At 49.2% G+C, this 25964-nt stretch overlaps 1 protein-coding gene across 3 annotated transcripts in view; it reads right to left on the minus strand.

Annotated features, from left to right (window-relative positions):
* LOC139052644 (kinesin-like protein KIF11) overlaps positions 1-25964 on the minus strand; it is a 210399-nt gene that overhangs the window by 64385 nt on the left and 120050 nt on the right. For all 3 annotated transcript variants that reach the window (XM_070529709.1, XM_070529707.1, XM_070529708.1), the window contains exons 11-12: positions 426-539; positions 128-223 (exon numbers count right to left, since the gene is read on the minus strand). In XM_070529709.1, the coding sequence (XP_070385810.1) occupies positions 128-223; positions 426-539 (210 nt within the window). The remainder of the gene's footprint in view (positions 1-127; positions 224-425; positions 540-25964) is intronic.

Here is a 25964-nt window from a genome sequence, read left to right on the forward strand (position 1 = left end):
CATAAAAATGACTCGGCAATGCTTTATGAAACTGCCATAGTATGGTAAAGAAACTACAGTGCAATGTCAATCGTCGTATTTATTTCATTTAATTCAATGCTATCAATAATGTAATTAACCGTTTTACCTCCTGAGCCGTCGCAGTAAGTGCAGCCTCTGTTTTGCAGTGGGCTTGTATAAGGTGAGCCTGCTGTTCTTTCTCAGTACTTGTTTTGGACAGCACCTGCAATATTGGTTAAATATAATTGCAACTGCCACACAGACATGTTGCGGTAAGCTTCTACACATGATATGTTGAAGAATATGCAACAAGGGCATACTATGATTTCAGTTTCAAATATGCTTGGCTCAAAAGAATCATTTGTAGCAAGAGAAAAATAGAAAGTGCACCCAATAGCAGACTAAACTTATGTTAGGAAACATACCTGCTCTGTTTCATACAAGCTTCTCTTAGTGCTGTGGAGCTCAGCAGCTGCTGCTTGGAGGTTTTCAGTAGTTGCAGCCTCTTTTCGCTTCGTTCTCTCAAAACGTTCCGTAACCTAGAGGACAATACAAACATCTCATGTAGGAGTATGCATACTCAGTGTGAGAAATTTTTTTGCTCTTAGGACCAGCATTTACGCTAAGTTCTAATCTACTGAGAAGCCACAGCATCTTTAAAAAATGACTCATTGCAATGCAAAGTAGCAATTAGCCTTCAATATAACTTCCTGAAATGTGCGTACACCAATTCCCTTGACTTCAAGTTTTCACAATCCAGCGCACACTGATTGCTACGTAGAGAAATACGTGCCACTACTTATTTCAACTCTGGTCAGGTTCGAATTAATTGAAGGTCCCGGCTGGTGTCCATACATTTCTATGGGCCCGAACTTCCGTTATTTCTATCTCAAGATTGGCCTTCGCCAGATACAGCCGGTGGCCGTATTTAAGGACACCCGATTTTTCAGGGCCACGTACCCAATAGAGTCACTAGAGATCTTTACGAGACGTTCATTTGAGGGATCGCCAGCCATTTGTGCACAGGCGCGAGTAAGAGCGGGCGTGAGATAGAAAATCTAGGGAATTTTGCTCCTTGAATATATGACTCTGCCTAGGCACTACAGAGGAGGTTTCTTAGCGCGTGTTGTATGCGTTTGTCCCCTAGACATGCCAGCATTGCGGAGTGCGGTCGAGTTTGTTTACGCTCCGCCGCTGACTGCCCGCACGGTGAGGCAACGGGCATGGACTTTGGTGATCGCTGTGTCTGAAAGGGCAAGATACTGGCTGGTGTTGTATTAGTGGCGGGTCGCTTTTTTCGTCGCGACGATAGACTGCATTTTTTAAAAGCACTGCTCCAGGAGGAAACATGTAACTAGCAAACGGAGGCCTCAGGAGAGCACCTGAGGTTATAATAAAGCAGGTGGAGCAGGATCTTCGGGTCACCCAAGAGACAGCGGGGGGGATCAAAACTGGAAGCACGGCGGCCCGTGGGTTGGGGCCGTGGAGGCCGAAGCGTGTCAGGGGGTGTTTGCATGAAAAAAAAAATCTTATACGCCCCTGCCACGCACAGGACTCGGTGAGCTCCACCCAGGGACCAGTTCGGGTTATAGCTTTGGTGTCCCCGTTGCCGCTTTGCATGGTGTCCTGGAGGCTCCGCCACTAATGCGAAATAATGACACGTTGTTACAATTAGTAAAAAAAAACAAGATTGAATAAATATAGTTACGTCCAGCCGCCAACTTGTGACGCTAAGTTCAGCCCAACCGCACCCCGCGACTTCCGCAACACCATTCAGAACTTAGCCTCAGAAGGTACGTCGGAAAGAATTCCTCGCGCCTGCGGCGCTGAAGCTGAGTCAGTCATCGTCACCGGCGGCCTTTCGGCCACTTGCGTTCAACCATGGTTGCTAAGGCGCTCTACGCTCTAGATATTCAATATGTGAGGCCCGGGCTCTACCACGGTCGCTACTGCTCCCACAGAAACGTCTGTGATGTTATTTACAAGGTAGATCGCCGTAAGGCGCGAGAAAGCTATATGATCCGCTCCGACTGACTTAGCACGAGCACCGCAGGTGCGAGGCTGTCTGTCTGACACAACGGTTGCCAAATAGGGCGTCAGTGCCCGCTGCTTCACCTATTTTACTCCGCCGGCAGCCAGCGTCCAAGCGTAAACATACTCGACACCACTCCGCAACGCGGCAATGCCGGCACGCCTACAAACGTCTACAACTAGAGTGCACTAGACTATGATGGAGTAAGATAACGTTGGGTTGAGTGGGCCGAACGGCGCTCTCTGGCTAAGGCGCCGCGAAACTGCGCGACTACACTTCCTTCCATCCTTCTGGGGTCCACCCAAACGTTGCCACACTGGTGCAGCACAACATTGTTGCCGTGCAGCACCAGTTGGACGTTTTGGACTGTGCCCATCTCCTCCTTGAAATCCTTCCTCGCTGTCGCTCTGAGACAGGCCTCTTTGTTCCCAATGTATACAGTCCTCCCAAAGCCCCTTCAGCTTCTCTCCTCCTCGTCCTCCGCAGAGCGCTCTCATGCGCTGGCCGCAACGCCCTGGTCGTTCTTGGAGACTTCAATGCCCCACATACCAGCTGGGGCTACCCCCAGAACACTCGCAAAGGCCACTCACTCTGGAGTTTCATCCACAACGAGTGCCTTTCGGTGCTTAATGACTTCGCTTGCCCCACCAGGATCGGATCTAGTGTTCAACAAGACACCAATCCGGACCTTACCGTCACCAAAAATGTCACCAATGCGACCTGGACTAACACAGGGGTCTTCCTCGGTAGCGATCACTACGTCCTCTGTAAACTTCCCCACTCCCCTCCCTTGCTCGCGCCTCTACTCGTCTGACCCAGATAGTCGACTAGGACCGCTTTCGCTTCACTCGTCTCTTTACTTCCTCCTCTGCTCCTAACACCGATCTCTCTGCCTGGACCGAGACCCTTTTCGCGGACGTCCACACTGTCACATCCCCACTCCCTACAGCACCACACTCCACTACGGCAGACAGCCGTCTGCTGCACTTTTGGGAGGCCATTACGCTGTCCACCGCCGGTGGCAGGCTCAGAAATACAATCGCCGTCTGCGCCTCCGTTTGGCCTGACTCGCGTTGGACATAGAAGAGCACTGCGCCTCTCTCGTTAGACAACAGTGGGGCCAGACCTGCGACCACATGGCAGGCAACCTGGGTCTCCGCGACACGTGGTCGCTTCTCAGGGTGCTGCTAGACCCTACACACACTAAAGCTTCCCCGCGCAAGGATATCTCCCATCTCCTTCATTCTTCCCCACTCACCGATACTGACTTCCTGGCGGCCCTCCGGGACCACTACCACAACACCGACCTACCTACTCCGCCTCCCACCTTCTCCGGCTCGCCAAACACTGATCTTGAAGCAGACGTCTCCATGGGCGAGGTTCGTGCGGCGCTACTCACACTCCGCACCACCTCGGCCCCGGGGGCGGACCGCATCACTAACAAGGTACTCCGCAACCTTGACACCTCCTTCCTCGAAGCCCTTGCTGATCACCTCAATACACATTGACAGGCTGGCATCCTCCTAGACCCATGCACGTGCCTCATTCATCCCCAAACCCGGCAAACCTATTGCCCTCGAACACTTCCGCCCCATCTCTCTCACCTCCTGCCTCGGCAAGATGTTCGAGCATGTCATCCTGGCCCGCCACCAGACCTATCATACGGTCCACTTTCTTCTACTTCCTTCCCCCTGGGCAACAAGAGTACCCCCCAAGGCTCTGTCTTGTCCCTTCTTCTGTTCAACATCACCCTCTTCCCGCCGGCACGTGCTCTACGAGCGATCCCAGCTCCATCTCATGCTTTCTACGCCGATGACATCTCCCTCTGGGTGACCACCGGCAATCTTGGCGACATGGAGACCACTCTACAGGCAGGTGTGGACGCGGTAGCAACTCACGCCCGGGCCATCGGGTTGAGCTGCTCCCCGACCAATTCGGAGCTTTTGCTCCTTCGGCCTGGGCGGATGGCCCCCCTGTCGCCTTCTCCTCTCACAGTCTACGTTGACGGCACACCCATTCCTCTCGTTTCTACCCTCCGCATCCTTGGACTCTTTCTTCAGTCCAATGGCAAGCACGCCACCCTCATCACTCGACTCACAAACACTGTACACCACACTGTCCGCTTCATACGCCGCATTGCAAACCGCCCCCATGGCATGCGCGAACACGACCTCCACCGCCTGGTCCAGGCCTTTGTTCTCAGCCGCCTCATTTAATCTCTTCCGTATCTCTACCTTTCTCATAGCGAGGAAGACAACAGCCTCATTCGCAATGCATATAAGTCAGCCCTGTCTCTTCCCACATCTACGACGGCTCGGTTACTGTCAATGGGCGTCCACAACTCCGTTACGGTCTGACGGAGGCCCATCGCACGGCCCACCTCCTCCGTCTCTCCTGCATCTGCCCGTGTCGGGCACTTCTCTCTACCCTTAATCTCTCCCCTCTTATTCCTCTTCCCACATCACTGCCCATCCCTTCCCATCAGGGGCGTAGCCAGGGGGGGGGCTTATGGGGCTTCAGCCCCCCCCGAAATTTTTTCGTGCTGTCCATGCACCGCCGACCAAAGCGACCCCCGGCGCCGGAAATCACTCTGGATTTTGTCTAGAATGTCTTTTTGACGCTCGAAAAGACATTTAACCGCGAAGATTGCAAACTCGGGCTGGATTCAACGCCCATACACCGGGAGTCACATAACGCCAAGCAGTGCCATCCGAGCACAAAGTTTCGAGGGCACTTTGATGGTGAGCGGGCTCGCCGCGGCATCTCACTGAGGCCACGGAATCTGTGGAGCGCATGGATATCAATAGCGAAACTTTATGGGTATAAATCTCATAAGCTCTTGATGTGAAAGGTGCATTGACATTTCCAAAGTTGTGCTTTAGATTTTCAATTGCGGAACTTTGTGGGTTTAATGTTGTTATAAACATTTGACGCCAAATGTCTATTGACTTTTCTAAAGTCTTACATCGTAACATACAACGAGACAAGCCAAATCAACACACTAGCAGAGGAGTTGACAAACAGGCAGCGAGGTCCAATGAGACGAAGCGTTGGGGTGGTTCATTTGTGCCGTCATGTCACATAAAAAAATATAAACATTTTTTTTAACCTACGCCAGAACATCCATGTCAAGACACTCAAGCCAGCCAAAGTAAATACGTTCTTATTTACTTTTTCTACTTTGACTTTTATTCACGAGGACACATTGAGCCTCTTCGATTTTTTTTTTTTGTTCTCGCTACCCTAACCGCGGGCTGCCAGAGCCAACCAGAGCGCATACGTTTTTCTCGTATGGCCCCGACCACCGTGCGGTACACTTTGGTGCGCGTTCGGTTTTCTCTGGCCGAGTGGATTTTCACCGGACAGAGTTTTGGACGTTTTCTGGCTAGCAGACGAGAGAAAAAAAGCAATGGTCGCTCCCCGCCATCACTGTGGGGACTCGAAGGATTGCACCGCATTCCTTGAGCGGAACCTTTCCGGAAACTCTTCTTTCGCCGCTGTAGGATACTGAGCAGTATGCGTATGGTTCTCAGTGGACCAAGCGTCTCATGTTTTCTTCGGTATTCCTTCCGTAGCCCCATTAGGTGCCCGAAGTAGGCATTAGATTCTGGCCAAGATACTTTCCTATGCGTTTCTTTTTCCTTTCGGTGCCTCCGCCTCACAGAAAAAAAATACATTGTTGCGGCGCAGCGAATTGTCGCATGGTGAAAGTTCGATTTTGATACTTCTTTTGCGGAAAGTAATGGGCGACGGGACGCTTCAGTTGCCGGATACGTTTATTATATTATTGCGAAAGCAATTATATGGACACTCCAGGCGCATTCCTGCCATCGCCCTCATGTTTCGTATAAAGTCCAAGGGTGATAACATCGTGACCACGCGCTGCATGCTGTATGTGCGAGTGAAAGCGTAGGAGGGGAGGTGTAATGGGTGAGCCGGCGATGGTGGCTCAGTCTTGTGTGCGCAAAGGAGAAAAGCGGGGAGCAAGCGCGCCGCCTTCCGTCGCGCGCAATACATCGGGGGGAGTGGATGGAATGGGGGCGGAATCTAGGATTCTGTGAATCTATGATTGTGCAACATGTTTATTTGCCTTGTTTGACGCATTATATACAGTTACTTCTTTATTACAGTATTATATACGCATTATACAGTTATTACAGTTATACAGTTATTAGATGCATTAAATACAGTTAACTTATACAGTTACATACATAGACTCATTGGAGACTTATACGTATACTTAAATATCTTGTTGCGAGGTTTTGTGTATACATGCAGTGAACGTTGTTTCCAGTGACACTTTTTTGTCCTTTATCAAGCAGTATTTTCGCATTTGCATATCCCATTGTATCTTTGCATTTCTAATGTACGAGGGCGAGTCAAATGAAAGTGAGCCTACCCTAACCGCGCAATAATGGTTCGGTTCATTATCTGCGAGGCATGCGCGTAGGAGAACGGCATGTCTCATTTACAAAAGTGACACGCAGGTGTGAAGATAAATGTTCTTTAATGCTCTCATACACTGGGTTGAATATGGTTGCGTCACATAATGGACACTTCAAAAGTTGAACAACTCGGCTTCGCGAAGTTTTTGACAGCTGAAGGTGTTTCCAAAACAGAAATTAATCACCATATGACTGCCGTGTACGTTGAACACTGCATTTCATTGACCACTGTGAATCGTTAGAGCAAACGGTTCAAAGGACGTTGCAAAGGCATTCCAAGACTGGGCCAAAACCATCGTGCAATCACCCCCCACACAATTTCAAAGGTTCATGAGCTGCTGAAACAAGAACGGAGGATAAGCATCGATGAACTGGCAGACCGTCCGAACATCAGTCACGGTTCGTTTCACGCCATAATTCATGAGCTTCTCGGCTATCGGCTCTTTGGTGCGCAATGGATCCCCAAGATTTTTATCTATCGCGAGAAGACGAAGAAGTTTCGCACTGCCTTGACTCATCTGATCGGGTATCACAAGGAGCATGGCGACTTCTTGTTTGCAACTGTGACCGGGGACGAACCTTGGTGCCACTACTACGAGCCTGAAACACGACGGCAAAGCTTACAGCGGAAACATTCGAATTTACCACCCCCAAAGAACGTAAACGCCATCATTTCCGCTGGAAAGGTGTTGTTGACTTTTTTTTTTGATCGACAGGGTCCATTTCTGATAGAATTTGCTAAATCTTGAGAGGCTATCAATTGTTTCCGATATTGTGAAACGCCAGAACGGCAGCGTGTCGCAATCAAGAACGAACAACGTGGAAAATTGACGAATGGGGTCATCTTGCTCCACGAAAATGCCTGTCCCCACGTCGCTTATGTGGTTAATACAAAACTGGCAAAGTTCAAGTGGGAAACGCTGCAACATCCGCCATACAGCTCAGACCTGTCACCTTGCGACTTCTACATTTCGGGGCAACCGAAAAAACAGCTCAAGGGAACCAGATACAGACTTTCTGAAGCAGCAACCCAAGGAGTTTTATAAGACGGGAATCACGCAACTCGTTAGTCAACAGGACAAATGTCTAAATTATCATGAAGACTACTTTTAAATAAAGTACCCCGTTGTTGGCTCATTCATTTGACTTGCCCTCATATATCTTGCAGAACTCCTGCTTTTTATACGTGCTCTCTGTCGCGACTATAACTTCGGTGCAATTACTCACGATACACGACAAGGGACAGCTACTCCTGCGTAATACAATGGAACAAACGACAGTGTCATTGAGATTTTTCACTGGCCATTGCATATATACAAGAATGTAAGCACGGTTCTTGAATGACAAAGTTTCATTAAGATATTTGTCCTCAACTTGTTCAGTTCATTGCCTTTTAATTTTTCATATCAGCGGCATGCACAGCTTTCCTGGTTTCGAACTGATATAGTTCTAAAGTTCGTGTGATATTTTCTTTACTTAATAAATAGACAAAAAACATGGAAGCATTGACGTCAGTTACGTTGGGCACAATTTTTGGCACATACGAGTATATTATTTTATGAAAAAAATACATATTTTACTTGTATTTACAGAGCGTAGCTTTCAAGAATTCGTTTGCAGCATCTTTGGCAATGACAATGCAGTTATTATTCATGTATTTGATCCCTCGATAAATTGTTTAAGAGGAAGCTTTAGCTCGGGCCCAATCCGATGCGGCCTATTCAAATACTTGTAAAACGCAGAAACGCTTTTCTGAGATAATCCTGCTAATCGCTTTTATTGAAATTGGTTGCATTTGAGAGAGAAAGTTAAATCCTAGTGTCTGTTGGAAACAGAACTTCAATTTAGGGCCTGAATTTTGTTTAAAATATTTTGGAAAATTCGAAAGTTTGAAAAAATAGGAGCACGGCGTTTACAAACTAATAGCTATGCATGAAGAACAGATATTGTGGTTCTGTAAACGGCATTTATTATAACAGTCAAAGCGGACAAGTTTGCTGTGTCAATTTGTATCTTACGTTAATTGGTTACGTTGTGTACAAGGGTTCTGCAAAAGCCGTATTTCCACAAAACTAAAGTTTTTTGAGATTCATGTTTAACATATTTATTTTGTCCGCTGTAGATGTACTATTAGATGCAATTCACAGAATTGTGATACCATTTTTCATTGTTGAGTCACGGAGTTTTAAACTTGATAGTTTCGTTTCCCGAAAATTTTCAATTTTGGCCAATTTTTAATAAATAATTGACCTCCTAAATGAAAAAATTCGAAGCCAGTAGTCACTAGAATTATGGCGTTTTTCACTGGTCGATTCGGAGCAGGATTTCTTGCTCCGCGGCAACGAATCCGAATTTCACTGGTCGATCTGGAGCGGGTTCGCGCGTTCCACTGGTCGTTTCGGATCAACTCGCTCCGCGCCGGATCGCTCTCACTTGCTGCGCCGCCGAGACGCGGATTCGGGCGGAAATAGCTCGCGTCACTTCCGTCTTCAAGCGAAATCGTTACCTGGTTGGTACGCACAACATTGTGTTGCTTCGCAAAATGGCTGCGTTCGGTGCTGCTGCAGCGCTCGCGTTACAGTGGCTATTCTAGCCACTGTACTCGCGTTTAGCGATGAGAGCGCGGACGACAGCGATTACGAAGTGACGCAGGTGCTGTACGAAGCCTTCTATGCACGTTGTCCATGCGCAATCCTTGCGGGCGCGACATGGAAATGACGGACTATGCGACTGCCACGGTCAAATTACACACGGGGAACGGCGAGTTTGGTTGCCGTGGAAACATACAGAACGGAAGTAGGGCATGGATTTCGGAACCGGTTCGTGCGACGTGTACGCAGACTTCCTGTGTGATCCGCCGCGGAGCGTTTTTGCGCTCCGCTGGCCGATTCGGATTTGTGAAACCCGAGCGCTCGCTCGAGGATTTGGGCGGCCGCTCCAGATCGACCAGTGAAAAACGCCATTAAACTTTTTCTTTTAAATGCCACAAACCTCCTCAAATTTGCTGAAGTGGTTGCAGGGAGAAACGTGCAGCTACACACACACACACACACACACACACACACACACACACACATATATATATATATATATATATATATATATATATATATATATATATATATATATATATATATATATTTATATATATTGGGCCAGTGGCGTAGCCCCCCCCGAACAAATTTTCTGGCTACGCCACTGCTTCCCATGTCTTCCTCCTCCTAACCGTTAATCCCCTCCCTAAAAATATGCATCCAGAACACCACCCCTCCCGTAGAGCAGCGCGAGCCTCCGCGCTCTGGCGTCAGTACGAACGGCAGGCCGCCGTGGCTTACGTAGAAGCTGCCCCGTACCGCGGCTACCCAGCACATGGCCTTGCCGTTACTGACAATTCTCTCCGACCCACTCTTACTGCCTCAGTCTACAGTTCTACCTCTGTCGAGGCCGAGGAGGCAGCTATTGCCCTTGCCATCCAGCAAACCTCCACGAAGTACATCTTCAGCGACTCCAAACCTGCGGTCTACAACTACGCGGTTGGACGGGTGGCACACCCGGCCGTCAGAATCTTGCGTTCCGATACCGTTCTCTCTCGCCCCATCCAAATCATCTGGGTGCCCACTCACGCGGCTCATCCAGGTAACGAGGCGGCCAATTCCATCGGTCGAGATTTGACTGTCCGAGCAAGCCCGCCCCCGCCGGGAATGGATACGCGCGACGCGCTCCTCACGTATCGCGATATCACGCTGCACTATCGCCTCTCTCGTCTCACCTTCCCCCCTCCGCACCAATCCCTTTCCCAGCCCCACCAACACTTATGGCGCCACCTTCAGGCCCATACCTACCTTACTCCTGCACGTCTTGCCTTCTTCCACCCCGGCACGCACTCGCCGGCTTGCCGCTTATATGACGGCTCCCGCGCTGATTACGCTCACGTCCTATTCTGCCCGGCACACTTGCCCCCTGCCTCTTCGCGCCTAAGAAATTCGCAGCAGTGGGAGGCTGCTTTGTCCAGCAACGAGCCGGATATCCAACTCCGGCTGGTGAACTGGGCGGAGGACGTCGCGACTAGGCATGGCCTGGACGCCACAACCGGCAGCCTGAAGGCCGCCCACAACGCTGCTTTTTAATTTGTTTTTACTTTTGGCCTTCTCATCAATAAAAGTTTTTCGCCACCACCACCGCGAGTGGAAAAATTTTGCGAGGGCGCTGCGAGCGAACTGGATAGGGGTGAAGACGCACTTCGCGGCATATTCAACGTAATTTGTCTGCGTGCCCCGAGAACGGTTGCGCGCGTACGCTCTTATAATAGCGCTTTATTTCCAGCGCGAATTTTGACTAACACATTTTTGTCACGTATGTATATTTCAGCAATGTGTTATACAATACGACGTCTTTAATTTTGCTGTTGTCTCGTGCGTCATCTGCTAGCGAGCGCGCGTTTGTTGCGTGGACGCTGGCGAACGCCCAGTTTTTCTTGCAAAAAGTCGGTGCAGAAAATTTTTTTATGGTTTTACTTGCATTAGTGCGCCCGCGACTCTTGTCGGCCGGTACCAATTGTCGTTTTAGCCAGGTGAACTGCTCTTTTTAACATTGTTTTCAAAATTTAACACGTAATTTTTGCTACGGAGGCCGCCTATCTGTAACATGAAGCTACGTAGAAAACAATATAGGTATCGTGTCATGTGACGCGCATTTCTTCTTGGTGGAATATGGATGAAGGGCAATGATCAAAGAAAGCAATAATACAGTGAAATAGACCAGGTTCATTAGCTGCGCGGCGCGAAGAGATGCAAATGACCAATGTACTTCTTGGTAAATCTGAAAGTACATAGACATATATATCCACGACATATATGCAAGAGAAAAATTGTCAAATATTCTGAATGCGCTGATTGAAAAAGTCAGAGCTCCTGACCGGAATAGGCGTGTTTCATTTAAAAGCTGCACCAGACCCACGTGAGCCAATCGACTTTCCGAGAAAAGGAGTCGAGGCAATTATTGGACGTTAATCCGAACAGCAGTGTTAGGGACAAAATATTGCCTATGTACTCAGACTGAATTGGGGAGACTGGGAAGTCTTTACCAAAGTAATATCCTTGGCTTGTAGGGCGATCTCCTTCAACGTGCCAGCAGGTGAAATGAAGTAGAAACATATAGTTTAATCGAATGTTATTTGCTATTCGGATCGTATTTGACTTCAGAATTCACTATTCAAAATCTGGGCAGATCAATTCCTGAGAGAATTAACGCGCGGGTGCTAACCAGTTCTGGTTAACAAGTTCCTAGCTGTCATTCAGAGTACACTCCCGTTTTGGGACAGCCTGTAAACCTGCAAACTTGATTCAGGCAAGGAAAATATTTTTTTGACAGTCTCACCACGTCTGCAACATGGTGAGACTACACGGTGAGTGTGGCACCACATTGGGCACCCATTAAGACTGGGTGCCAAATGTAGTACCACACTTATCTTCTTCAATGAACACGGCAGATCTACAAATATGTTAACGTGTATGTGAGGCATGTGGTTCCTTTAAATGCTTCCATATTTTTCTTATGATAGTGCACCAGATAAATGAAAGTAGCCACTTACATTGCAGAAGCTGCTTAGTTGAGCGCACGTACAGTCGGGAACGGCATTACATTGTAGGTATGAAATATAAAATAAGCGTAACATGTTTTTCTCAGAAATCAGAATCGAGAATGATTTCTTTCGTTTATACCCCTAGAAAAAAGCTGAAGGACGCAGCTACCCGCTTTATTTTTCTTCTTCTTTGATTGAAGAAATTCTAGCGTTTTACGTCTGGCGATGCGCTTATGAGGCATGCTGTTCAGTTCTCACCACCTGGGGTTCCTCAACATGGACCAAAAGAGAATTGCGAATTGCAAATCAAATTCAGCGACCTGGTTTGGACCCGTGAGCTCAAGTTTAGCAGCGCAACTCCATATCCACTTAACAACGAAGGTGTTAAGGGCTACTCTCCCCACTATCGCGTCCGCATGCAGAAAAAATCCCGAAGATAGTACAATGCCAGGCCAATCCGCGGCGGAGGTGACGCAGGCATTAAGCACTTCCCATACGTAGCATGCCAATCCCTAAGATAGTACAATAACGGGCCGACCAGCGGCGGAGGTGCAGTTCGCCATTCAGGGGCCCACCTACACAGCATCGCTGGTCCTCCTTCACAGAGTGGAAGGGCACTGAGTTTTGTTGTTGTTAAGCATGGACTGGACATAAAATTTCCCACGGCTTACGGGCCAAAGATTAGCATATATAATCGCCACCTAAAGCTGTTTTCGGCTCCCGAGTGCCATCCGCAATAAAAAAAATCCGTGCCAGTTACTCCGCGTTCTGTTACGCGAGGAAGACGGAAACATGAATGGTATGTTGCACTGCAGCTTTTTTTTTCTTTTTCTATTGGATTACTTCCCGTAAATCTGAGTACAGGGCACCAGATGGGGCCGATATGTTTTATTTGTTTGAAGCGGAAAGTAGGACGATTACATATGTTTTTTTCCGGATGCACTTCGCAAGACCTACTGATGAAAAACTATATGCGCAAAAATGCACTCGAGGGATACATACTGCTTGAAGACCAAGAAAAATATTCGTTCTCCAAAGGGAACCGTACAATAACATAGTAGAATGAAAGCCGACACTGCGGCCGCGATGCATGCGCAGTCACCGAGCAGTATTAAAAGTCAATAAAATGAAATAAAGAAGAGAAAGAAAGACATATAGTCCTGAGGCATAAATACATGTCATATTTTATTTATTTATTTACGATACTGCCAGTCTCTACTGAGACCATAGCAGGAGGGCACTATATATAAGCACATAAACAAAGAACACTGATAATGTTAAGTATCAATACATGTATAACGTCAGTTTCGCACCTTAAAACATAAACAATTTTTACTACAAAATGTATACACCAAACACAAGTACATGCGAACTTTAAAAAAAAAGTAAGAAATGGCAATTGAGGTATTCTACGCTGCATACCGGACTACATACACAGGGCACAAGTACATGGTGGTTTGCACGATCCATAATAGCACTAGCAATTTTAACCTGCTAAACAATTGTTTCAATTTCTAATTCAAACTGAGACAGTGACTCTGTGTTAGTGGTGAGAGGTGATAATATATTCCATTCACGGATGGCAACCGGAAAAAAGGAATATTTAAACACATTATTATTACATTTATATTCTACTAAGGTGTTTGTGTGTGTTTGTGCCTGGTAGGTCATGTTTGTGAATAAGAAATGTAATTTGAAATGTCAATTTTGAAAGAATTATGCAGAAGTTGATCAAGAAATTTCAAACGTGCCTGTTTCGCTCGTGCTTCGAGCGTAAGGAGCCCAGAAATTGCTAGAAGGTTAGAGGGAGAGTCTTCACGTCTAAATTTGTTATGCATAAATCGAATGGCCTTCCTTTGTATTGTTTCTATTTTCCTTATGTTAGTTTGGGTGTGAGGGAACCATACAGTGTTTCCGTATTCGAGGATCGGCCTAACGAATGTTTTGTATGCTAGGAGTTTTGTTGACAAGGGTGCGAGTTGAAGTGATCTGCGAAGGAAAAATAACTTTTGCATAGCAGATGAGGTAATGTGGTGAATATGCTCGTCCCACCTTAGGTCTGACGTTATTGTTAAGCCTAGATATTTATATTTTTGTGCTTTAGTGAAAACTGTACCATTTATGGTGTAGCAAAAGTCTGAAGATTCTTTTTTCCTGGTTATGGTCATACATGCCGATTTTTTTACATTGATTATCATCTGCCAGTCTGAGCACCATTTCGTAATACTACTAAGTGATTTGTTAAGGGAGTAGTGATCTTGATCATTTTTAATTTCTCTATAAATGATACAGTCATCCGCGAATAACTTTATTTTACAGTCTATGTTAGTGGTTATATCATTAATATACACGAGAAATAACAAGGGCCCAAGCACGAAGCCCTGTGGTACTCCTGACGTAACTGATACTATATCTGATGTTGTATGTTCGAAAATAACAAACTGACACCTATTAAACAAAAACCCACGAACCCAAGCAACAATTTCTGTGTCTCCGATAATGCTTTTTAGTTTATTTATTAGTTTGGTGTGACAAACACAATCAAACGCTTTAGAAAAATCAAGTAGGATTAGGTCCGTTTGGCCGTGATTGTCAATACCCAGCGCGAGATCGTGTATGACTTCTGTTAATTCAGTTATGGTCGATAAACCCCTGCGAAAACCATACTGGTTAGGGGACAGGATGCCTTCGTTTTAAAAAAATTGTTAAATGTTTTAGAATTATATGTTCGAGTAGTTTGCATGCCGTGCTCGTTAACGATATTGGTCTGAAGTTTGATTCAACGGATTTATCTCCCGACTTGTAGATCGGAATAATTTTAGCTATTTTCCAATCTTTGGGTAGTTTTGATGTCGAGAGGGATTGACGGAAAATAAGGCGGAGGTATCTGCTGCACCACTGTGCGTACCTTTTAAGAAAGTGGTTGGGTATATTGTCCGGACCACATGCTTTTTTAGTGTCTAGGGCAAGAAGAAGGTTAAGAACACCAGCGTCTGTGATAACAAGTGGTTCGATAGTGGAAACAGTCCGTGGAACTAAGTCCGGCATGACGCCATTATCGTTTGTGAAGACCGAACGAAAGAATTGGTTATATCTGTTCGCTTTATCCACTTTTTCACTTGACGAGAGCTGAGTTATGAGTGTGTTTTTTTTTTGGCGAAAGTGGTTCCAGAAGCTATGTGGATTGTTCTTTATAAAGCTGGGGAGTACGGTGTTGAAGTAATGGTGTTTCGCTTCTTTGGATTTCTGTTTGAAATTTTTTGCTGCTAGCGCTAGCCTAGGGGTCTTAGATGGAGTATTGCCTGTAGCCTTGCTAGCTTTGCGCAACCTTTTGAGTTGGCGTTTTGCATGTATTACTTCCCGAGTAATCCATGGGTTATTTTTCGAGGGTTTTTTCGATTTAACAGGAATAAAATGGGTTACACAGTGGGATACTATGTCTTTAAAACGCATCCAGACAACAATTATATCTGACAAAGGATCTGAGGCCAATGCCGAAAACTCTTGGAATTCGTGAGATAAATAGGTTTGTATGTGGGCGTCATCTGCTTTGTCGAAATTGATTACAGTTTGGGCTGTGGTTTGCACTGATATTTTGTAATCTAGTTGTAAGATACACATCGGAATATTGTGATCGGATATTCCTTCTATTACTTCTAACTTCACTTGTTCTAAGAGAAAGTTACTACTTAGTAAGATCAGGTCGAGTATACTCCGAGACTCGTTTTGCACCCTTGTGGGGTATTCCACAATTTGGCGCAAGTTGAAATTTAACATCACATCGAGAAGGGCTTCTGAAGCCTTTGTTGTGTACTGCATGGTAGACCAGTTAAGGTCGGCAAGGTTAAAATCACCCATAAGAATAACACGACAATTTCGAGCATGTTGCTGCAAATATTCTTGTATGGCAATTATGTATTCGTGTCCACATACGGGGCTTCGATATAGGCAACCAACAACTATACTTGTGCCTTTAGTGTTGATCTTACAAAAGATTGCCTCGGCATCAGCTACCTCTGGAAGAATGACCAGTGGGATTGATTTCTTTATTGCTAGCGCCACGCCTCCACCACGTGATTGCCTATCTTTGCGAACCAGTACATAGTTTGGGGGAGTGACTCCATGACTTGAGACAGACAATGATAACCATGTTTCGGTGACTGCCACTATATCTGGTTCACGATCGAGCAATAAGTTTTCAAATGGCTGCACCTTATTTAAGATACTTCGAGCGTTGACGTTTAACAACGTTATTCTTTCTTGCGCTGGTATTGGCGTGTTGCCGGGCGGTTTACTTAGTTTTTTATTTTCCACGTTCGCGTTCTTTTTTTGTGCCATTTTGTCGTGCTTCTTTATTTCTACCCTGTCATTCTTCTCGTCATCCCAGATGAAAATACGGTTGTTAATGAATAGTTTGTTGTACGCTAACGACACCTTGTCTTTATTTTCGCGGTTTGCCTGTGCACTGTTCCAGAGTTTCTTTCGGGTCTCTCTAACTTTTCGCGAAAATCTTCCCCTATTGACAGGTATGATTTCTTTAGTTTAAAGCAGTTTTTTAGTATGACACTTTTATCTCTTGCGTCAAGTAATTTAAATATCACTGGCCTCGTCTTGTTCGGTCCTCGTCTTCCTAAACGATGTATGCGCTCAATGGCCACAGGTTCGAGTTCAAGGATTTTTGTGATTATTTCCTCATTTACGGACTCTTCTAGCACTTGGCTTGTTTCTTCTTCCATTTCTGGTAGGCCATAAACAATTAAGTTTGACCGTCTGCTACGGTTTTCGATGTCGTCTATTTTTTCTTCAAGACTCTTAATTACCTTATTCATAGAAGCCATTTCTGTATGACACGCGGTCACTTCAGCTTCGAGTTTCGTAATGAGGTCAAGCTTGCTCTCTATATCCGCTAGTCGCTTTTCTTTGATATCATTAACGTCGGAAGCAATTTCGGTAAGTAGTTTGGCGATTTGCTCGAGGTCAGGGCCGAGATTGCTTTCAATATCTCCGCCCATCAACAATAGCTTCTTAAAGTATGTCATGCATGATTCACACACAGCCATATACTGCCATGGGCACGGCAACACCAGCAAGAAACGGTCACTTGAACGGAGGCATTTCCCAAACCGTTTTCTCACCTGCAAAATGTAGACGAACGGGCAATTTGTGAACCGCATGTCGACGGTGCCACCGTGCCCAGGTGACAGGGGTCCCTTGTGGAACGCATATATAGCCGCAGATTGTGCAGACTCCTGGTGGCGCTCTACAGCAGATGGGTAGGTGCATGTGCCGGTAAGCTGATGTAGCTGATAGTCGAAGATCCGTGTCGGCAGCGTCGGTGCGTAGTCATTCCTTGCATGACGGTCCAGCGTAGTCGCAGCGGTCCCGGTAGTTCCGAGCCGCACATCGCCTGCGTCGAGTAGCAGGCCGAAGACGAACTGCAAAATGTAGACGAACGGGCAATTTGTGAACCGCATGTCGACGGTGCCACCGTGCCCAGGTGACAGGGGTCCCTTGTGGAACGCATATATAGCCGCAGATTGTGCAGACTCCTGGTGGCGCTCTACAGCAGATGGGTAGGTGCATGTGCCGGTAAGCTGATGTAGCTGATAGTCGAAGATCCGTGTCGGCAGCGTCGGTGCGTAGTCATTCCTTGCATGACGGTCCAGCGCAGTCGCAGCGGTCCCGGTAGTTCCGAGCCGCACATCGCCTGCGTCGAGTAGCAGGCCGAAGACGAACTGCAAAATGTAGACGAACGGGCAATTTGTGAACCGCATGTCGACGGTGCCACCGTGCCCAGGTGACAGGGGTCCCTTGTGGAACGCATATATAGCCGCAGATTGTGCAGACTCCTGGTGGCGCTCTACAGCAGATGGGTAGGTGCATGTGCCGGTAAGCTGATGTAGCTGATAGTCGAAGATCCGTGTCGGCAGCGTCGGTGCGTAGTCATTCCTTGCATGACGGTCCAGCGCAGTCGCAGCGGTCCCGGTAGTTCCGAGCCGCACATCGCCTGCGTCGAGTAGCAGGCCGAAGACGAACTGCAAAATGTAGACGAACGGGCAATTTGCGAAGCGCATGTCGACGGTGCCACCGTGCCCAGAACACCAGCGTCCAATTATATCCACCATTTCCAATTATAAACATATCCAATTATAATTATCCAAATATCCAATTATAAACACCATTTGGGCGGTCTGACTGCAAACAGTACCACGCGAAGCAGTACGAACGACCTCGCCGAGCAGAGTCTCCGGCAGTTTCCAACGGCGCGACCTTGATGCGGCGCCCTATCCACTTCGATCGCAGCACCACCACAGTATTTTTCGTCGTCGCACGCCTCACCATAAAGCATGCGCCGCCCCAGCCGCTCGTCCCACTCAAGCATATTCTAGTACACTCTACCTACAACACGCGCTAAGAAACCTCCTCCGTAATGCCTAGGCAGAGTCATATATTTAAAGATCAAAAGCCCCCCGATTTTCTCTCTCGCGCCCACTTTTTCTCACGCCTGCGCACAAACGGCTGCCGATCCCTCAAACGAACGTCTCGTGAGATCTTTAGGAGGTCCAGTATTCGGGTAAACGCAAGTGGACTGGACATTTTACCGGATGAGTGGACGCGCAAAAGTGAACGGTCTGTACTGTGCAGTCATCTTGTGTTGCGTAGCTCAACCAGACAAATAGAGATAATGCCGCGGTAATGAAATGTATATTGCTTTACTGTTCATGTAAATTTTCGGCAGCAACAAGATTACGCCGCTGCCGAAAATTCACACCAGCAGCTAAGCATACTTGATTACTACAATATCAGCTGCATTTGTCTGGTTGAGCTCCGTGCCCCCAGGTGGCTGCTCTGTGCAGACCGTTCACGTTTGCGCGTCCGCTGGTGAGCTCTTGTATGATCTCTTACTCCGAGGCCGGATGCGCCCAAAGGAGTCGATTGACCTTCTTGGCCGTTGCCCCCTGCTGCTATCGGGATCGAGCAAATGTCTAAACAAGAACCAGGGGTTCTTCGAGCCGAGCTGGCCATTTCGCTTGTTGCACAGCTGCATCCATTCAGCCAAATTTAGCTCCCGTGAATACTCCAGTACTTCCGCTTCAGCCTGGGCCAGTGCTAGTTTAAGTGTGTGGTAATGTTTGTGCTTCATCCATTCTGCATGGAGAGTCTGCTGCTTTTCCCAGAGGTCGATCAGCTTAGAGTCGGGCCTGGGGCTATCTTCTCCGGTGGGTGCCTCCATCATGGCTTCTTCCGCATCCTGGAGCAGCTGCGCCGTCTACTCGTTTAGGTCTTTCATCTTCATTGCTGCCTGACGGCTGCGTTTGAATTAAATTGGTCCCACTTGGTATGTTTGACAAGCAGTTTCTTCTTTTTATTATACCCCGCAGCAGGTTGTCTAATGTTCAGGACATAATGATCACTGCCCAAATTGAGGCCTGTATTGGGCCACGTCGCTCGCTCTTTTAATACAGAAACAAATGAGCTGGCGTACGCAGAGTACACTGGCGAAGCGAATGAGAACATGGATGCCGACATAACCTAGGCTGAGGTGAGAGCTGCGCTCGTCGATCTAAAAACCACCTCGGTGGCGGGGCCGGATGGCAACAAATAAAATGCTACGCAACCTCAATGACCGGACAATTAGAAGCCTAATCGGCCGCTTCAATCACGTGTGGCGCACCGGGGAACTGCCACAGCCATGGAAGGAGGCTGTCGTAGTCTTCAATCCAAAACCTGGAAAACGCTGCAACTGGAGAATCTCCACCCTGTCTCACTTACGTCATGTCTCGGCTAAGCACTAGAGCACGTGGTTTTAACACGCCTCGCCGAGCATGTAGAGGTACACCAATTATTCCCACCCACCCTCTTTGGCTTTAGGCCAGCTGTGTCCACGCAAGACATCATGTGAATGCTCAAAAGAGACGTGGTGGATGCCGGAATCCCGGGGGCAGTGCGCACGATCCTAGGGCTCAAGGTGCATAAGGCGTTCGATAACGTCAGACACGAGGCCATACTCCGAAACCTATCAGACATGAATGTTGGGGCTCGGGCGCACAGATACATCATTGCCTTTCTTCGCGACCAGACAGCCACCTTCAACACTGGAGATATCAACAGCCCTCAGATCAATCTCGGCGCTAAGGGTACCCCCCAGGGTGCAGTACTATCTCATTTTCTTTTCAACTGTGCAATGAGGAACCTACCCAAGGAACTTAACAAGATCCCGATCATCCACCATTCCATCTATGCGGACGATGTTGCCGTTTGGACGAGGCTAGGCAATGCCGGGGCCGTCAAACAGGTATTGCAAACCGCAGCCGACACTGTACAAGCCTACGTGGCCAGCAACGGCCTCGAATGCCCCTCCTCCAAGCAAGAACTGTTAGTTGCCGGCAAAACAACACAGGCAATCAAAACTACGCAGCAAATAGTAGTCAATAAAGTAGTACCCCAGGTCGCCACCATCAGAGTACTGGGACTCTTCCTAGAGAAAAAGAACTCATGCAAAGAAACTAAGAACAGACTGGCGAGTACCTCTCGCCAGATAATCGGGCTGCTGCGACGTATTACTGGCCGCAAGTTTGGACTCCAAGAGAAAGAGTCATGCAGGCTAATCCAGGCTTACTTCCTCTGCAAGATAGCGTACACATGCCCTTTCCTTCAGCTACGAAAGATCGACATCGCAATGATCGACACTTTACTGCGTTTAGTCTACAGAGTAGCCGCCGGTCTTCATACATGGGCAAGCAATGAAAGACTGATCAATTAGGACTCCATAACACTGTCACCGAAATCGTGGAAGCGCGGAGAGCGGCGCAGTGGAGGTGGCTGTCATGCACACAGCAAGGGCATGAAATGCTACAACTCTTGAATCTCCCCCCTCAGACCGGAGCCACCAAGAGAGTGAAAATTCCGACAGACATTAGGAACCAACCGGTCATTCCATTAACCCCGAAGATCATGGGAGAACACAAGGGACGCTGACGCGCACACGCGGAATCCCTTCAGAAGACTCTAGCAGACAAACCGGACGCGTATGTGGACGCCTCACCTGTGAATAACGCCACATATGCGATAGCGGCAGTGGACGGAACGGGGCGGATCCTCCGAACCGAAGAAATCGCAGTGAGGTCTATCCTAGAAGCGGAAGAGGTCGCCATTGCTAGTGCAGCCGCAATCACAGGGACGCTCTTCATAGTATCGGACTCAATGTCAGCGATCAAAAGCTCCAGATCGGGCCAAGTAAGCCAAACCGCGGCAGAAAACTACAGAGGCCGGACATAGGCATCAGGCTTCTCTGGGTCCCTAGCCACGAGGGGAACACAGGCAACGAAGCTGCCCACGTCACAGCCCGCGCAACTACTATCCGGGCCGAGGGGCAGCCTCCCCCGGAAAACCCTGAAACACTGTCACTAAGTTCGCCTCCGTCCGCAAAGAGAGGAACGACAAATTTACCCGCCTCCATGCGGCGGCCTAAACAGACAACAGGCCGTGACCCTGCGCCGAGCTCAAACGTGCAGTGTGCTCAGCCCCAGGAGACTAGCAGCCATCCTGAAGTATGACAGCGTCTCGACATCTCCGTTTTGCGGCTTAGCACAGGCTGGACAGGATCACATTCTATGGGGATGCGACCCCTACCCGCACCCAAAAGAGCTTCTGCGGCCAGCCCCCTCACCTGAGAAATGGGAGAAAGTGTTGAGAAGTGTCGACCAGGAATCACAGTTCAGGCTGGCGGAATAGACGGCGACAGCTGCGGCCACATGGACCCCGACCTAGCCTCCCCGCAAGACTTGGCTTCCCCTTCCCCTACTATTTAATAAAGTTGTTTCCTCTTCCTCCTGCGCGTCCGCTGATTCGATAACACGCCCAGTCCGCTGGAATTTACCCGAATACCAGAGAAGCTTGAACTCTAATATGCAGTATTGAAATTTAAGTCATAAAAAAACCTTCCCCATCTGAATTTCCCGACTTTTTACAGCAAAGCTGTATACCTCTACTGTCCACGGAAATTTTCGTGGCACAAGCTAAAGACTCTCCATACGTGGGCCCATCCCGAAGATAGTGCGATGCCGGGTAGACCCGTGCGGAGGTGAAGCAGGCGTTAAGCACTCCCCATACGTGTGCCGATCCCGAAGATAGTGCAATGCCCGGCCGACCCACGCGGAGGTGAAGCAGGCGTTAAGCACTCCCCATACGTGGGCTGATCACGAATATAGTGCAATACGGGGCCGACCCGCGATGGAGGTGAAGCAGGCGTTAAGCACTCCCCATGCGTGTGCCAATCGCGAATATCGTGCAATGCCGGGTCGACTAGCGGCGAAGGTGAAGCAGGCGTTAAGCACTCCCCATAAGTGGGCCTATCCCGAAGTTGATGCAATGCCGGGCCGACCCGCGGCGGAGGAGAAGCAGGGGTTAAGCCCTCACCATACGTGGCCAGATCCCGCAGATTGAGCAATACCAGCCCGACTCGCGGAGGAGGTGAAGCAGGCGTTAAGCACTCCCCATGCGTGGGCCGATCCCGAAGATTGTGCAATACCGGCCCGACCAGCGGCGGAGGTAAAGCAGGAGTTAAGCACTCCCCATACGTGTGCCGATCCGGAAGTTAGTGCATTGCCGGGCCGAGCCGCGGCGGAGGAGAAGCAGGCGTTAAGCCCTCCCCATACGTGGCCCGATCCCGAAGATTGAGCAATACCGGCCCGACTCGCGGAGGAGGTGAAGCAGGCGTTAAGCACTCCCCATGCGTGGTCCGATCCCGAAGATTGAGCGATACCGGCCCGACCCGCGGCGGAGGTAAAGCAGGAGTTAGGCACTCCCCATACGTGTGCCGATCCCGAAGATTGTGCAATACCGGCCCGACCCGCGGTGGAGGTAAAGCAGGAGTTAAGCACTCCCCATAAGTGTGCCGATCCGGAAGTTAGTGCATTGCCGGGCTGAGCCGCGGCGGAGGAGAAGCAGGCATTAAGCCCTCCCCATACGTGGGCTGATCCCGAATATAGTGCAATACCGGCCCGACCCGCGACGGAGGTGAAGCAGGCGTTAAGCACTCCCCATGCGTGTGCCAATCCCGAATATTGTGCAATGCCGGCCCGACTAGCTTCGAAGGTGAAGCAGGTGTTAAGCACTCCCCATACGTGGGCCTATGCCGAAGTTAATGCAATGCCGGGCCGACCCGCGGCGGAGGAGAAGCAGGCGTTAAGCCCTCACCATACGTGGCCCGATCCCGCAGATTGAGCAATACCGGCCCGACTCGCGGAGGAGGTGAAGCAGGCGTTAAGCACTCCCCATGCGTGGGCCGATCCCGAAGATTGTGCAATACCGGCCCGACCCGCGGCGGAGGTAAAGCAGGAGTTAAGCACTCCCCATACGTGTGCCGATCCGGAAGTCAGTGCATTGCCGGGCCGAGCCGCGGCGGAGGAGAAGCAGGCGTTAAGCCCTCCCCATACGTGGCCCGATCCCGAAGATTGAGCAGTACCGGCCCGACTCGCGGAGGAGGTGAAGCAGGAGTTAAGCACTCCCCATACGTGTGCCGATCCCGAAGATTGTGCAATACCGGCCCGACCCGCGGTGGAGGTAAAGCAGGAGTTAAGCACTCCCCATACGTGTGCCGATCCGGAAGTCAGTGCATTGCCGGGCCGAGCCGCGGCGGAGGAGAAGCAGGCGTTAAGCACTCCCCATGCGTGGTCCGATCCCGAAGATTGAGCGATACCGGCCCGACCCGCGGCGGAGGTAAAGCAGGAGTTAAGCACTCCCCATACGTGTGCCGATCCCGAAGATTGTGCAATACCGGCCCGACCCGCGGTGGAGGTAAAGCAGGAGTTAAGCACTCCCCATAAGTGTGCCGATCCGGAAGTTAGTGCATTGCCGGGCTGAGCCGCGGCGGAGGAGAAGCAGGCATTAAGCCCTCCCTATACGTGGGCTGATCCCGAATATAGTGCAATACCGGCCCGACCCGCGACGGAGGTGAAGCAGGCGTTAAGCACTCCCCATGCGTGTGCCAATCCCGAATATTGTGCAATGCCGGCCCGACTAGCGGCGAAGGTGAAGCAGGTGTTAAGCACTCCCCATACGTGGGCCTATCCCGAAGTTAATGCAATGCCGGGCTGACCCGCGGCGGAGGAGAAGCAGGCGTTAAGCCCTCACCATACGTGGCCCGATCCCGCAGATTGAGCAGTACCGGCCCGACTCGCGGAGGAGGTGAAGCAGGCGTTAAGCACTCTCCATGCATGGCCCGATCCCGAAGATTGAGCAATACCGGCCCGACCCGCGGCGGAGGTAAAGCAGGAATTAAGCACTCCCCACATGTGAGCCAATCCGGAAGTTAGTGCATTGCCGGGCCGAGCCGTGCGGAGGTGAAGCAGGCGTTGAGCACTCCCCATACTTGTGCCAATCCCGAAGTTGTGCAATGCCGGGCCGATCCGCAGCGGAGGAGAAGCAGGTGCCAAGCACTCCCCATACGTGTGGCAATACCGTAGTGCAATGCCGGACCGACCCGCGGCGGAGGTGAAGCAGGCGTTGAGCACTTCCCATACGTGTAGCAATCTCGAAGATAGTGCAATGCCGGATCGACCCGCGGCGAAGGTGTAGGAGGCGTCAAGCACTCCCCATACGTGTGGCACTCCCGAAGATAGTGAAATGGTGGACCGACCCACGGCGGAGGTGAAGCAGGCGTTACACCCTCCCCATACGTGGGCGATCCCGAAGATAGTGCAATGCCGGCGCAACCCGCGGCGGAGGTGAAGCAGCCGGTAATCACTCCATATGGGGGGGCAATCCCGAAAATTGTACAATGCCGGGCCGACCCGCGGCGGAGGTGCAGTACCTCATTATAAGGGGCCCACATATACAGCTTCACTGGTCATCCTTCTTGACAGAGTGGAAAGGCACTGAGATTTTCTTTCATGACTGTAGGTCCGAAACGGCAATAATGGAAGCCACCATTTTGATTCTGGTTATCTCGCACCCACGTACCAGCGCTCTTGCACGCAGATCCGCTGTCAGCTGCAGCCACCACCGCGGCATCGCTACGAGGGTAATTCCAAAAGTTTCCGGCCTGACAAACGTTTAATAATGAAAGAAATGAAACAACTGCATCACTTCTAAGTATAATCTCTTTCACTTCAACAGCTTTTTCACACCTCTTCACAAATAATTCTATGCCCTTATAAAAAATTGTCAGGACTTTTCTCTTAAAAATGTCCGTGGACAGCACTCTTCATCATCAGCAGTAAATTTTTTGCCGTGAAGATCTTTCTTCAGCTTTGAGAATAGGTAGTGGTCACTGGGCGCCAGGTCTGGGCAATAGGGTGGGTGATCGATTTCCTCGAAGCCACAGTTCTTTGGTGGAGCCTTTGCAATGCTTGCCGTGCAAACTGCAGCGTTGTCATGAAGCAGGTGGACGCCATGATGAAAAATCCCTCACCTCTTCTGCACAGACAGCATGATGCAGTAAAGGAGAAGTTACGCATGATACTGTGTGTCCATGATGGTATTTCTTTCCTTAAAGTAGTGATCAAGGGAACGCCGCGGCAATCCCAACAGATTGTTGCCATGATCTTCTTGGTCGACTGAGTCACCGTGGCTTTTCTCGGTGAGGCTTCTCCTGTTTTGCGTCATTCCATTGCATTTGTGTGGCCAAAAACACGTGTAAAACTTCGAGCGTTATATAAGCTTATTTATACACATACCTCACAGGCTCCAACTGGATGTATTGCGTGAGGGGGATTGATTGTCTTTTGGAAAGGGGAGGATAGTAAAGGACCCTGGTTTCATCCCCGATGGCAATCGACCCCACCACTTCTCTCTAATTCCAACGGCAAACTACAAAAACTTGAGGGAACAAGTCACACGATGCTCCTTCTGCACAGAATAAAGGATTCGGGGCACCCATATTGCACTAACCTTTGTCATGTGA

Source organism: Dermacentor albipictus, unplaced genomic scaffold (assembly GCF_038994185.2).
Source record: "Dermacentor albipictus isolate Rhodes 1998 colony unplaced genomic scaffold, USDA_Dalb.pri_finalv2 scaffold_28, whole genome shotgun sequence".
Lineage (NCBI taxonomy): Eukaryota > Metazoa > Arthropoda > Arachnida > Ixodida > Ixodidae > Dermacentor > Dermacentor albipictus.